General features: G+C 40.3%; 1 protein-coding gene across 1 annotated transcript; it reads left to right on the plus strand.

Moving 5' to 3' along the window:
* The first annotated feature begins 4,181 nt into the window (after positions 1 to 4,181).
* On the plus strand, positions 4,182 to 9,127 carry prdm13 (PR domain containing 13). Its single transcript, XM_072461157.1, has 4 exons — positions 4,182 to 4,456; positions 5,635 to 5,766; positions 6,017 to 6,137; positions 7,630 to 9,127. The coding sequence occupies exons 1-4, from the start codon at positions 4,289 to 4,291 to the stop codon at positions 9,123 to 9,125; spliced, it is 1,917 nt and encodes a 638-aa protein (XP_072317258.1). The 5' UTR covers positions 4,182 to 4,288; the 3' UTR covers positions 9,126 to 9,127.
* The last annotated feature ends 7,357 nt before the right edge of the window (positions 9,128 to 16,484 follow it).

The raw sequence follows: 16,484 nt of genomic DNA on the forward strand, positions 1-16,484 counted from the left end.
CCTGAGGGTCCAGAAACGGCCCGACACTGTCTTGAGGGCGAAAGCCTTCATCAGTCAAACTTTCTCCTGCAGTGAAGTGACAGTACACAGACGCTTTCTGCCCTCATTCCATCCACATCCACACCTTCTCCTATCACTTCTTATTGGGAGTGATTGGATCAGGATACTGATGCCAAACAAGCTCAGTGTCCATTATAAAAGCAAGCAACTACACACACAAAACAAAACCTATGCATTAGATGTGTTGTATTTATTATAGTCTTGATGTTTATTAAGCTATAATATTTTCAAACATATTTATAGCCTATAAGGCATATTTCTACAGTTACAAGTTTATGAAGTATTATTATCTGCTGATTTAAATACATTTATGTGAAAAAATTACAAATGATCTATGTGTGTATTGATGACACTTAAAAAGAATATAAGGAAAATAAACTACTAAAAACATTTATAAAGATTAACATAAAACATTACATTGTGAGTTTATCATGTTTTTTGTGTTGGAAAAAACAAACTAGTTTATTACGCCATTTACATTGCTTACCTAAAGTTAAGGTTATGATTAGGCAAGTAAGTAATTTAATCTTAAATATAATTTCCACAAGCTCATTCTACCCAAGCCCGGTTTAAGTCCGCAATTAGTTTGAACCTAGAACTGTCAGTTCTGCAGTAATAATGAGGGTAGCAGAGACGGGCATATCATTAGTTTGCATATTGTTACAGCGAATTATTTACGTGCGTCTGAACGCGCGCGGCTAAGTATCTTATGCATTTATTTTTGATTAGGTGAGCGGAGTTTGAAGTGATTGTCAGAAATCAAATGGGACCAGACTGATCATCAATATAATTCAAGTCACGTGCGCTGCCCTACCATTAGCCTAACTTTCATGAGGATGTTGCAAATAAATAGGCTATTATTTGCAGTATTATCAATTCAAATCAATTTAGTACTTTCATTGATCAGATGTTAAATCAAACAAGACCTATTTATGCGGAAATCTAATATTTAATATTAACATATTATTATGGTTGTTATTGTTCTTGATGTTGTTATTGTTATTGTTGTTGTTATTGTTCTCCAAACGAATGATATGTTATGTGTTACGCACATAAATTGCAAGTCAGGGTTACGTTCTGCTCTTTGCCATTGAGTTGTTTTTCTTACACTTTTATATCCTGAGAAACCAGACCTAAAGCCGATTGGGTCACTACCTCAATGCCGCAGGCTACATGCTGCTCTTCTCTGGGCGAGGGAAGAGGCGTTTTACATTCATATGGAAGGGCAAAAGTTCCAACTCTCTTTGAAACTTGCAATTCTCTGACACTTTGTGCATATGCTTTGGGTGGCTAAATCCCAATTAGGGTCGGCTGACACGCAGCTCTATTCACACACAGTCCGGCCTGAATAAATTTGCTTTGGAATGAACAGATTAAATAGATCTCCTGCTAAATGCGTTGGACAGCAGAGAAAATCGGCCTGAGTGATACTTTCTTTTTGAGGCGCTGCAGTGAGAAAAGGTATGAATTTATAAGGTACACCGAAACATATCAATTCTCACAACTTAACATGCTTTTATTCAAGTCTCCTCAGGCGAGACAATGTGTTAGGGAAATGCGGCGGGAGAGAAATGTAGAGAGACTTTGAATACCGAAATGGTGCAGCCCACTTCGAGGCGTAAAAGGGCGAATGAACGCACGCATGAACAACGCTGAATCAGGTGCCGTTTATTCGCCTCTTCTCTAATGCGATTTTGAATATTAGTCTGGGTTAAAATCCCAATCATGTCATCTGGTGGGAGTCCCATACAAGCATAATTACTATTCAAACGCGTCGCTAATGTCCCACCCGCATCAAGGCAGCTGGTCTGCTCTGGGCACAGCTTGCAACTTTCCCCACGTTTCTCACAAAGTCAGTCACTTCAACTCAACAAGGGCAGAGTGAAAAGGCAAGATAAACGATTACAGTTTTCAACAGCAGATCCAGACGGAAAATTAATACGTTTGAAACATTTAGACTCTTTCTTTTACATTAAATTGTGTGACCAGACAAACGTGAAAGGTGCAGAGATACATTCAATTTTGGGACGTGGGAATGTGTGAGAAATAGGCCACATCAGCGGCCAATTGCTAAATGGGACAATGATTGCGTTGCAGTGAATGGAGGCAAACAACATTTATGGGTCGACATAAAAAATGTGTTTTCTTCTTTGCTCTTAGGGGCCCTCAATGGTGGGTCATTGAAACCAGTCCAGGGAAGAGCTGGTGAACCCTTGGCACCCCTGAAGTATGGCCGTGGCGCTTGAATGGAGATCCCTGGTGGGGCATTGCTTCGTGCATTTACCGCTTTCCTTTGCAGACAGGTTGTTCCTCTGTATTCATGGATCATTAATGGCCAACCAGCTCAATCGGAGCCCCTGACTTTAAACAGTACAGTCCAAAAAGGGCTGGCAGGAGTCAGCCAAAGCGGGCCATAAAACTCTGCTCAAAGAAGCGCTGATTATTTTCAGGTCGTTTTTTAAGTTCATTAAAGACATCGCACTTTCGGACAGTTGTTGATGAACTTCGCAATAATGTCCCAGAATAAAGATCCGACCATGTAATTAATGTCTTTTCAGAAGAAAGGGGGGCAGGGACAATACCGATGGTCGAAGCGTTTAATTTCATTTAATTTTCCATCCCATTTGCTCCATACACTGCATTCATTCTGCACTGAGGCTTTTGGAGTGCAGATTCACCAACCAACAGAAAAAAACACGGCCATTCTTTAAACCAGGAATAATTCTTTTGATCAGAGAGGCTGAGTTTTATGCAGAGCACCGGTGGATGGGAACCAGTCACAAATGTGCGGAGTTAATAAATAACCCAAGCCAACAGCCAGGCAACAACATCGCGCTATTGAAGAGATTGTTCGCGTGTCGGACACTTTACGCATAGGAGCGAATCACGGCAGGGATTCCTGCAGCGAGGAGAAGCAGATGAAAGTTAATGTTATTAATAAATCAAGATGTGTCTGTGGGAAAACTCTTTAAAAAACAACAACAACTAAAACGAGAATGATAAACCATTATCAAAAAAAAAAAATGGTCAAAACAGGTGGTTTGTGCTTTCCATGGTCCACGGTAGAAAGGTTATGTCGCTCTGAACTCTTGTTATTCTTTGTCTTAATCAACATGCGATTCACACAAATGTAATAATAATAATAATAATAATAAATAATAATTACTATTATTATTAATTATTATTAATCATTATAATAATAGATAATAATAATAATAACAATAATAATATAATAATAATAATAATAATAATAATAATAATAGTAATAATAATAATAATAATAATAATAATAATAATAATAATAATAATAATAATAATAATAATAATAATAGCCCAAAGCTTTATTCGAATGCCCGAGCACCGCAGGTAATTTATTATCCTATTATTTAGTTCGCAATGTGCACTCAAAGGCAGAGCTGAGATGTGGGAAAATTATGATATTTTGGGGTGTTCTCTGTGTAGCTGGTGGTTGAGCCCTGAGTCTGCCTGGTCCCAACCCGGCACACGCCGAGAGTCAATAGAAGTTAACAAGTCCTCTAAACTTTGGTGATCCTTTTGTCCAGCTAAAGACACAAAAGAGGTTAAGAAGAAAGCGCTTTGAAGTATATGAACCCCCAAAGAATAGCCGGCCAAGTAGATTTAAAGTACTCACTGATTTCCAAACGCTTGCTGAATGAAAAGAATGGAAAGGAGTGAGGATTTATCGAGAAATTATACAGTGGATTTGTCAGTTCAAATATCGGATCTGTCTGCAGAACAAAGCCACATGCTGAGGATTAATGGTTGCTCTGGACCTTTGATTCGGCACCCTCTTTTCTCTGCCCTTGACAAATTGGATTTTGGGGATGGGAAGGTCGCTGGGACCTTTGTGTCTCTTGACCGTTTTGGAGCAATTCATTATGCGACAGAGTGAGGGAAAGTGTCCATGTGACCACAAGACCGGGCCCGTTTTGAGCCCCGCGCGCACAGCTGCTGAGAGACCCAACTCTCTCACACTCACGCGCACTTCCACGCGCAGAAGCTGCAGCTTCTCGTCTGTGGAGCACCTACAGCATCACAGTCAGGAGGGAGAGGGGGGGTGGGGGTCTGCTTGACTTGCCCCGTCACTAGAAAAGCCGGAGTGGTGCACGCAGCGCGTCACTCGAGGGCGGACATCAGACAGTCCTTATCCTCATCTTCATCTCCATCCTTCTCCCCGCAGTCTCCCTCTCGGTCTTCAGCAGGCTTCATGGTTCTGATCTCACCCCACGCCATGCAAGCCAGCAGGGCGTCCTCCACGCACAGTGTGTTCACGGACAGCAGCATCCCCGCCGGGCTGCGGATAGGTCCAGTACCGGGAGTCTTCAAACTTGGGAAGTACATGTCAGACCGCAAAGAAGTGGGACCTAAGAAGAAGGTTGGTGCCAAAAGACTTTTATGGCGTATAAAAATAATAATAACATTAATATTGTATTTATTATGCCTAATGGTTACATTTAATATTGTTATTACAAGGGCTTCATTGATAGATTAAACTTAACTAATCTTTCATTTGCATATTTAAATCTTAAATTGAGCCTAAAACTTATTAAAAATATGTAATGTTAAGCAATCTAACGAAATGTGTACAGAGCCTGTTTCAATTAATCTGTTTTGATTTCAAAATCTCTCTGTCAATCTCAATCAGGCTTCGTCCTGTTAATTTCTTTGGTCTGTCGTGTTGGGAATAATTGAGCTCCATTAGCAGCAGTCTTGTCAGTTTGCGGTGCCTTTACTTCAGTGGCCTAATGGGACTCCAGGCCTAGTTATCCCGATGAGCCGTTAAATGTTAATGTAATCTGGCCATGAAAAGATGCCTGCGTCCGCGCGCACGGCCCCAGGCTGCAGAAAATTGTAGAAATATTACAGTTAAAAATAACTTAACAACAGTGATGATAAAGGGGCATTTCAAATTATTTAATCTGTGAGTTTTAATATATTTATTGTTTTTTCAAATGAATAGCCATATAAATTATATTGATAGATATCATTCATTTCACAAACAAAATTAAACAAAACAGTAAATTAATAGTTATTTTAAGATAGGGTTAATCAACTCACTAATGTATAAATAAATAGCAGTAAAAGCTCTTTTAAGTGCGCGCGTGGCCGCGCCCTGTTATTGTTGCAGCTGTCATCGTGCGTGATTGATGCGTCTAAATGCGTGGCCCGAGGCTCGGGGCGATCATCAGGTGCAATCTCTGTGTCAAATGTCACGCTTCTATCTTTAATGTCCTTGAACAGTTTAGAAACGCTCTGACACTCTTCAAATTCGTTTCCCATATCAAGTCAATTAGGCCCGTCTCCGGAGGACATTATCAGCAGCGGAGCGAATAAAGACTCATTATGCGCGTTGTGGTCATGCTCGTCTCCAACACCTCCAGGTACCAGAGAAAAACGCAAATAATAAATAATAGTGACACGTTTCGTTAAATACAGTTCATAAATAGGCCTGCATAAAAAGTTACACTAAGCCTTTGTGGATATTCATTCGTTTAATAGTCTATATCTAACAAATAGATATATAACAAATAACAAATGTTTGTGGCTTTGTAGATACGCTTGGTTCGTGGGGAATTCGTAGATGAGTTGAGCTGTCCCGTACCCGACTGGATTGGATTCATTCGCGCTGCCAGGAACAGCCAAGAACAAAACTTAGAAGCAGTGTCCGAGCTTCCTGGAGGCCAGGTGAATTTTTGTCCATCACAAAATATGTACATTTATTAAAGCCTACTACATGAAACATTTAAGAATAGCATGAACAGCTTCATGTATTACCTAATTTGCAGTCACCACCCCTATTTAGATCTCTCTGTTTCATCAAGTGAAATATAATTTAGTTTACTTTAGAGGATAGATTATTGTAAATCATGTTTTTTTTAACTAAATATACGTGTAGTGCTAATCTAAATATGTTGAAAACTATTTTATGTCACAGATTTTCTTTCGCGTGCTGAGAAACATCCCAGCAGGAGAGGAGCTCACCGTGTGGTACTCCAACGCCCTGTCACAGTGGTACGACATCCCTACTACAGCTACACCTACGCACGACGAGAAAGGTATGGACTAATACATCGACATTCTTATGATCATTTATGTAATCTATTTATCAATTATAAACTGGAGAGAAACGCTGTGCCATCGACATGTTGAAGGTTGTCAAACAGGCCTAAAACAGTTCACCCCAGATCGACGTTGTCTGGATGAAAATCATTTGAATGCTGCAGGCAAACTTTAATTTTGCTCTTGCTTGTCACATGTACAATCAGTTCTAACCAATGAGACATTAAAAAGAAAATCACAGATTTGCCGAGAATGAAACTCTTGGCATCCAATCCGTTTTGTAGGAAACAATTTATTTGATTAAAATGTAGGCCAATTTTGGTTAAACTCGCTGGTTTATAGGTTGTATAAGTTTAATAATATGTAAAAATGCTTATTTCTCATTGTCTGTTGTTTCTCAAGCATGCCCACTTTGCGGCCTTAACGCAGGATTATATGTTCTTAAAATATCTAATTCATAAAGAAAAGTAATTATTTGCGTCTTAAAATTGCCTCAACTCTGGTTAACTGTTCGGCCCTTGAGTTATGGTTTCATCTTGGCAAAACACCAGCTCACCAGAAACTCCTAATCCGATTACAAACAGGATAAGAATTAAGCCTTCCAGGAAATGTCTTCAATATGTTTTGAGAACAAAAAGAAACACTGAACAGATTTACAGTGATTTACAGTAAAAGGAAAACTTGTGAATATAGATAAACAAGTATTGAAAGCCGGAGCTTCTGAGCAGGACCCGTTTGTAGCAGAGAGAGGTGCGCAAATGTGACTGCGCTCTTAATATTCATCCATGTATTCAAAGGCAAATAAATTCAAAAACAAGGGCTTCACGGTAAATTAGGAGGGTGCGTTAAGGTATTGTCGCCTAATGAATGCTAACGTTTATGTGGGGTGTATTGCCCTGATTCTCCGACCCCAGCACATCACGAGCGCTCACGGACATACGCTCGCTTCCATTATAAAGCGTCAACAGATGGGCCGCCGCCATTGTTTCTGAAGACTTGCGATTTCAAGCCACAGCTGCTGTCACTTCCACGGGGAAGAGTGTCTCCAAAGACAGACCAGGGGGACATAAATCTGAAGTGAATATTGCGGAGCGCCAGATTGGACGGGGCGTTTGCTCTTTTGATGCACAATGATAAACAATGGCCCCCGTAAGGATTACCAAATCATTACAGCTATATTAACTCTTGAATGATCCACTGGGGGTCATTACGCAGACTCCTGTTGTCCCGCGCCAGTTGGCAGTAGATCCTAAAAAATCCACGTGTCCGAATAGGTCTCTGTGAAGCTTCATGTATAGCTTCTGGTGACTTGATTTAACTTCAATTGTACTTCTTCTTCTCTCTCGCGTACATTTCAATAAATATCTCTTTTTTTGGTTGTATTTTTATTATGAATTGACGATCTGAACAGGATAACTTTTATTTGTGAATAATATAGATTTGAAGTAGTTTTATTTTTTTTTAAAAACACTTTATTTTTTGTTGCAGGTGAGGAGCGTTACATCTGTTGGTATTGTTGGAGAATCTTCAAATTCCCCAACACGCTCAAGGCCCACGTTCACTTCCACTGCGCTCTCGGCTCCGGGAGGGGCTTCAGCAGTGAGCAGCAGCAGCAGCAGCAGCAGCAGCAACAGGCCAGAGGCTCAGAGACACTGAGCAGGTCCCCGAAATCTGGAGACATCCCCAACACGGCCACGTCCCCGCGCAGTAACGGCTCTACAGCGGCGTTAGACTCCGGCAGACGCGCGCCCGCCTCTTCGCCTTTCTTTGCCGCGAAAGCAAAGAAAACCAACGCGGACGACCAAGACAGAGCTCTGGACATGAGCGTGACGTCAGCCCGAAGTCAACAACCGGGGCACCTGTTCGGTTTGGGGGCATCGGTGTTGAGCAACATTGGCTTCCACCCAGGTGTGCGTTCTGCGTTCAAACCGACCGGTGTCGCCAAAGTCACCGACGGAACGCGAGAGGACGTAAACGGGAAAATGAGCGGCCTCGGGTTCGGTAAACTCATCGGGAGCTCCAAGCAAATCCGCAGTGTAGGAGAGAGTCTCAACGGAGGCAGCGGAAGTCATCCCAAATGTCCCCCGTCACTCGTGGACTCCAATTCTACAATGGTCCCGAGTCCACTCAGAGGTTTCCCCTTGCTGCCACACGTGGAGGAGACGTCGGCGTTTAAGCACGTCGAGAGCCGCATACACTCGGGCCTGTCCCCCTCGAGATACCCACACATGCCCCCCGGACTGCACTTTGAAAGGTTTTCCCTCTCACAGTTTGATGGCGTTAAATCCTACCCGGGCGCGGACTGCAACATCCCTCTCATGCCGTTTACCGTGTACAACGGCGAGCTCCTGTACAGCTCGCCCTATTACCCGCTCAAGTTCCACTTCAGCAACCTGCTCAAGTACCCGGAGAACGTGTCGTACTTCGGCGCGCCCGCTCTGAGCCAAGACCTGGGCTCCATCACCAACATAGACCGGGAGATCGCCATGCACACGCAGCAGCTTTCCGAAATCGCGGCGGAGAAGAACAGGACGAGGATGGACGCGCTGCCGACCGCGAACACGAGCAGCGCGACACCCGGCAAACCCAAAAAGGGCCATCTGTGTTTGTACTGCGGCAAGCTGTATTCTAGAAAGTATGGGCTGAAAATCCACATGAGGACTCACACGGGCTACAAGCCGCTGAAGTGCAAAGTGTGCTTCAGGCCCTTTGGGGACCCGAGTAACCTGAACAAACACATCCGCCTCCACGCGGAGGGCAACACGCCGTACAGGTGCGACTTCTGCGGGAAAGTGCTGGTGAGGAGGCGGGATCTGGAGAGGCACGTGAAGTCCAGGCACCCGGGCCAGAGCGTGAAAAAGTTGGAGGACAAACCGGGAGGCCTGTTTGAAGACGCGGAGCAAAAGAGTGACAACGACAGCGACGTGGACGTGTGTTTTACCGACGACCAGAGTGACCAAGAGATGAGCAAAAACACAGACTGAGAGCACGTAAAAGACTGATGGGTGTCAACGGGACGCATACATATGTATTATAATAGTGTTACGTTTGTAAGAGGTTTTATGCACAGGCCTCAATTGACTTTCACCGGCACAGTGTTTTTAATGCAAATTTGAAACGACTGCCAAAATATAGGCTATGTTTCTGAGACTTCCAGTTGACATTTTATTATGAGCCCAGCCGCAGAATTTTGGAAAATACAGTCAGACTAAATACATGAGTTATGGGAATATTTTCACTTAAGCCTTTCCACAATATTGTCACGGATCAAAACAATCAAAGTCCAGTTTTGGACTTCTTTGACCGTGTTTGAAGAACTGAATGCGCAACACTAAATTGCACCACATTCCCACACACTGCGCGCTTCCCGCGTTCATTGATATTTACCACATCTGAAAAGACAAGCGAGTGTAATGATTTTGTACGGCCATTTGCATCAAAAACTGCCAGTTGCACTTTAAAAAACAAACAAAACAGCAAGGGCATTTTATCTTTTGTGTTTCTTTGTATTCCAAGCCTCTGATTTTTTCTGGAATAACTTGCACTTTCGAGGCGCGAGCTGTTCTTAAAGCAACAGCTACAAAGAGGGAATTATATGTCAAATGTAAATATGTCGCATACATTTCAGTGGAGAAGTGTTTCTTTGTTCATATGTCACATTGTCATGAAGGCAATATTTTATTGATGTCTATAATTGCGTTGCTGTTTTTTAAAAAATAAATTATTTAAACAAAAGTGAAAGAGCGTATTTGAAGTGGTGTGTTTTAAGTATAGGCCTAAATCAACGAAAGATGGGTGAGCAGTCCACAACGTCATAATAACTACACTTATTCCTACTTTAGTAAAGCCTGATCAAAGACTCAATTCACTCAACTTTGTTTATTAAGAATGATTCAGGCTGGCTATGACTTAATTAATACATAACATCTAACACCTAAACTAAGTTGTTATTAAGCCTGAATAATGCTTATTAAACTATATTCATAATGAATAAAGTCTTTGTTCCTGCTTGGTTAAGGGAAGGTAGTTATTATAAAGTGATACCAACATAAATGACTAAATTAATAATATTAATAATGAATAACTTATGTGATGTTCATATTAACTTATGGTAGCTATATAGGCCTTACATGGATCATTCATTTGGTCAGTAAAGCCTATTAGGCCTCCACTATACTTTTGCCAAATAGACAAAAAAAAGAAGAAGGATAAGACATTTAATAGGCCTTTTGCTCAATGCATCAATGACAAAAACAAAGTGTCATATTTTAGTTAAAAGGCATTCCCCTCCCTCAATATGAAATTAAAGGAATGATCTTTCTTTGCCCTTTAACTTGAGTGGCAAAACCTGCCACTTGTCTCCAGGCTCCAGTCACAGGGAGCAAACTAAAGCATCACAGCAACATGAGATATTGGAGATATTCCTGGGCCTGTGGTAATGACATGGCAGCTTGAAATTAAGAAACATACAAAAATGAAAATATATAGACTTTACAGTCAATTAATTAATTAATTAATTAGAATTACAGTCAATTTAAATTTATCTCATACAGTATTTTATTTTTATTTTTACATTCAGTTAATTTACTCTATTGTTTTCCAACCACACATTGCATTGTACATGTAAATATACAGACCAAAACATGCAAAAAGCTTGTAGCTAAAACATGCAGTATATAATAAAAAAAACAACTACACATTTTAACATTACAAATATTGCTTACTTCATTGGTCATGAATGATATAGCTTATCGGTTTGAACAAACCTTTTATTAATAATAATACTTAACGTAGTCTATTTTATAGAGTATTTTTATTTAGTTATTTTATATTTTCTGTATGAGTGAATATTTTCTCCTTGATGAATTTCCTGCTTTACCCCAGCACTCTTCATTAATGTGTTCTTCTCATCATTTTGGACCAAATCCAGCTGCAATTGTTTTAAAATTCACTCCCCCTCTCCTCTCCCTCCCACCAGCATTTACAATCAATTAGTGCTATTCATTAGCAAAGACACTGGAAAAAAGGCTTTGATTGAGAGAGTTTGACTCCCGGCCTAAAGAACCAGATCCAAAAGCAGACTTCACATGCAGCCGATGCTATTCACTGTTTGTTTGTTTGCTTGGCGGCAATCCAGCCTGCTGCAAAACCTGGTGCGAATATCCTTGATCACACAATACCAGTTTTGAGGCTCTTACCTTGCTTTGCCATGCCTCACCAAACAGACAAGATGGCAAGTAGAAGTCAAAAGAAAGTGCATGTGTGGGCGGGTATTCGTGTTGTGATGATTGGGGCACAAAATGCTTGGCACATATTCGTTAAAGTTAAGGTTGGCATCAGGGAATGAATGCAATGCAATGTCCCCACAAAACATTGGAAATCCAACTGTATAGGTTTAACAAAACTTTATGAAGTGGAAAGATCACACGTTTTCATTCATTTCTTGTGTGTGCTACAATGCATTACTATTGGTTAGAACTAATTGTTTTCAAGTAAAAACATGAGTTTGCATATACATGGTTTACAATCAAGGATAGATCCAGACAGACAATTGTAGGTCAACATTACAAAGACATCTGGCGTATCATTTATGCAGCAATACAGAGAGAGAAAAAGGAATTTCAATAGAGATTTTTATTATGTTTAAAACGTCTTCCTATCCTCCCACACCATTCCACTCTATCACATACAGTAGACTTAATTGAATGCCTTAATGAAAGAATGTTTCCAACAGGCTTCCTTCTCTTTTGTGACATTGAATTCCTTATACTCAGAGCTCCTTTTATCTGCACTCTTTGTCCTCTATAGCGTGATAAAAGTTTGGTTGTTACTTCCCATAAATGACCATGATGCAACGCTCAAACCTCTATTCAGCCAAGTATGTACAGGTACAATGGTGACAATTTCTGTGATTTGAAATGGAAATAGTTGTGTTTTTTCAGGCAGCAGAATAGAATTCTTTGGGTTAGTCTGTTTAGAACAAAATAAATTTGTACTTTTTTGATGCAGTGGTTAAAGCGTCATCTTTAGACCCAAAATTAGCAGTTTAATATAGCTTGAACCAGAGCTGTTGTTTCGTTCTTATTATAAATGCAGAAGAAAAAAAAATCTCTGTCAAGTCATTACATCAATTAAATCAACAATTCAACTGTCTCCAATTTAGATTTAAAGGTTCACAATGTCACTTTTCTGTAGGGGGTCCGCCACATGCTGTCTCTATGGAGATGTTATTGCTTTGCTTGGAACGTTCCACAGTTATCATCTAGCATTTTTTCAATTACTGGAGATTTGAATCCTCAGAAACACCTTTAAAAACAGATGCCCCACACATCATTCATCCTATTTTTAAAACCATCTAAATTTACCTCACTGTAACATTTATTTTCACGGCAACGCTTACAACAAAAGATAATAAAAGCACATCATTGAGAAAATAAATTGATTTTGGGATATGGCCAAAAAAAAAAGTTTTTCTTTTCCCCCCCAAAAACAAATACTTTCAATATTGAGTCATGAATATTAACCAGATAAATGTCAGTCAATGCCCTTACACACAAACAATGTCTTCCTCCAGAGTCTGACCTCAACAAACGACATGCTTTTTATCAACAAAAAATTGGCTGTGGACCTCTCGAATAAAATATCCTTGTATATCATTAGCAAATGACTGAATCTCGAACTCTATTGTAATTCAATAATCTAACCAGTCCTAAATAGAGGCATTAGATATTGTGACCATTGATGACCTATTGCCACTTCTGACTAGACCAATTTTTACCCATAAGGCACAAATCAGTGGAAAACAACAGATTTCCATTCAAGTATGACAAATATTGCATTATTTTAATTTTTTATTGCAGTATATTATCCAGCAAAAACCAAGCCTGGTTGATAAAACAACTATTTCTCTGAATGTAGGCAGGGACAACTGTTTCGACTATATCTGATCTGATGTTTTGTTTCTTCTCTGTGGCTGGCGGCCCACTCTGCCAGAGCAGGTAAACCAGGCAGAGTCAACACACATAGCTGGTCACACAGCGCCTCCCAGACATAGGACAAATAGGTACATGTGCACACAAGCCTTAAACTCAGAGTGACCTTGGGCAGTCCAAATGCATACACACAGGCCTCTTGGAGACGGTCTGGTCTGACGGAGTGGATGTGCAGTGACAAGGCTCCTGCAGGTGAACCAGGTAGAGTACCCAGCTGGTCATGTGGAGCGAAAGAATGCACTGCCATGATACAGGACATCATGGAAGGATGGCAATAGAAATATGGATTATATGCAGTGTGTATTCTCCACAATACCAAATCCCCTTCATAGACTATGTATAAAAACATGTTTTTTTCCCATTTGGCATGTTTTTATTGCACTGAAAAGTATACGTCCTCTTCGCTTGTTTCTATGGAAATGTATTTCCTTTGGCTATAATAATCCACAGTGAGGACTAAAACATGTCTATTTCCACAGAAAATTTCTGAAGAATGGTTCTCACTTTTCATGTTTTTTTGGCCCCTAGGTTTTTACAGACAGGACAGCTGAGCGTGAAATTGGAATGAGCGAGAAAAAAGTACATACAGTAAATAGTCAGCGCCAAGATTCTAACACGCACGCACGCACGCAGAAAGTTACAAACTGTTGCTTCGAATAATTGATAGTCATTAGTGTAGGTAGGTGCTTCATGATGTCCATGAGAAGTGTTCATGACACACTTCTATGCTCCATCTGACCCAGCAGACAGCAACAGGTACCAGGTTGTGACCATGACACACCAGTTGTGTCCCACTGGCTGCACTCACCACCTCTACAGCACAAACACATGCAAAACAGCCACTGTCTTTGCAACCTCGGATATTCAGCTGCAAATGAGTCTGCATGAGCCCCAGACATGTTTGATGTGCACAATAATGAGGATGAATTTTCATTTGTGCAGGTTTGTCATAGCCATAATGCCCATTGTCTGCTCCTCAAATAAAGCAAGAGTAAAATTATAATTATAAGATTATTTGACAATCACGTTTTGTGTGTGGTGGGGGCAATTCAAAAAGCAAAAAATGGGATTTTTGAGAGATTTCTCAGATTAGTATTATTAGATTACCGTAATAATAATAATTATTATTATGGAGATATTGTGTTTTTCTATATATCCAACTCATCTCACATCTGGTTTAAAGACAGGTTCAAAATTCAGGGTCATAATTACATTGATGAGAAAATCTTGAGTCCATTTATTTGATTCATTTTTAATGCCCTGGCACAGATGAATGAATGCACACGTTTATCATAAGTTTATCATACATATATTAAATTGTAAGTTAAGATAAACATTTTGTGAAGACAACCAAATTAGCAAGGAACGGGACAAAGTTGTTATTTTGTTATCAGTTAGTGGCAGACGTTTGAATTAAGAAAATAAAGCCCAGAGGAGCTACTGACAGACTGTGTGTGCCATTGTTACAGAGAGACAAACTGGTCAAATTATCACAACGCTCATAATCATTGTTGAGGAGCTGTGTGGCCTTCACAATCAAATGAGATGTTTTGTAGTTGTACTACAAAAAGAATAGTGTAATGAAAATCTTTGCACCCGTTTTATTTTATTTTGATTAGCTTGCGTTGAATTGGTCCCATTGATTTGCCCATTACCCTCACTCTACTAAACAACCAGGCAACTGTTAATGCACTAGTCATTACCATTCAGTTAAGTGGACAAGGTCTGTGAAGGCAGGCTACAATGGCCAAGGACAATCAAACAACCCCATGTGCCAACATTTTAACGCCAGTAGAGATTTTTTAATCGAATTGTGGTGGTAAAAAGAGTCGAGTCATTGTGCACATCTGTTCGACCAGGACTCCTTTGTAAACGTTGTGATTTTCTGGAAAAAATTATAACTAAAAAGTTATAGCCTATTTTCTCCCCATTTTATTGGATTTAAAATGTGCAAAAACCCATGAATCAAAAGATGCTATTGAATCTGCTCACTGTGCAACGGTAAAAAAAAAGTACGTATATCTTTAGCATATTGTCTTTGCTTACAGCCAATACAGACACACAGAGAGGATCTCTTTCGGAATTTCATTTTAGACACGATATGTGTTTGAGGTCAATTTGGCTTTTTAATGCTCAAAAATTTCTCATTGTGAACAAATGAATGCACCACCTCAAAGAAAGAGAGTATTTTTTACCAGTCTTTCATTCAAGGGAGACAATCATTACCAAATGTTACAAAAGCGAACTATTTAAACCCTTGCTCCTTTTGTAACGCTGGCCCATAGTTAGCCAAAGAATAGAAGTTTGCAAGAAAGAAGGAGAGACAGACAAGGAAACAAAGGCTGAGATGGACTCTGAGAGAAGATCGAGGAGTACGGGAAGGACGTGTGGAAGAAGGCAGGAGTCCATAGAAACACATAGGAATAGATTGAGGGGTTTAGTCCATTGGGAAGCAGTGAGCTGTGAGACAGGCCCATTGAATCACATCTAAAAAGCCCTCTGCGCTCTCACCCGGGCAGCAGCAGCAACAACCCAGAGTTAACCAGTCAACCCCATTACGGCGCAGGGGGGCGTGCACAGACCTGCCACACCAAAGGGACCACGCCGGCCAGCCAAGAATATTAATTGCTTTTAAATGAAGTGGAAGTCTCTTTATTGGCTGTCTGGTGTTGGTTTGTTATCGGGCCGAGCTGAAAGGGCCCTGCTGCTCTTTGGTGTTGCCGACTTTAAAGGGAAAACTGACTCTGGATGAGGTCATTGATCAGCAGGGGCTATATACTCCTCCTGCCCCTTTAACTATACCCATTGTGCCCCATTCAATGCACCATGGGCAATAAACATATTTGTTAATGATGCTACTCGCAAGAGCAATTCCGGGGCAAAGAGTGTTTACAAACCAGCTTTGTTAAAGCTACACTACTTCTACCAACAAACACTCTCACGTTGGTACAGTGACAATAAGAGAGACACACTGTAGACTGTACAGAGACAGTCCATAAATCTGTGTTAGATTGAGACAGTGAGAAGCAATCTCAAAACTTATGGTCATCACGCAGATAATAGCAAAAGAAAAGCAGCAATTTAATAGTTAATAACACCTTGAGCATGAACAAAGATCTTATTCACTATGAACAAATAGTTTATTATTAATAATGATTCATGCTCAATAACTCCCTAGCCCCTTTATTAAGTAGATTCTTTAGAAGGCAAGAGTGCTACTTCAGTCCTAGTCCCTCAGCTTCTTTCAACTTTGCCCTTAATGAAGTAGTTACTAAGCATGAATCATTATTAATAAACAATTTGTTAGTTCTTCATTTATATTTTATAGACTTAATTCATTCACGTAGAGTT

Source organism: Eucyclogobius newberryi, unplaced genomic scaffold (assembly GCF_026437365.1).
Source record: "Eucyclogobius newberryi isolate DKJ021-1_F unplaced genomic scaffold, fEucNew1.0.hap1 SCAF_3, whole genome shotgun sequence".
Taxonomy (NCBI): Eukaryota; Metazoa; Chordata; class Actinopteri; order Gobiiformes; family Gobiidae; genus Eucyclogobius; species Eucyclogobius newberryi.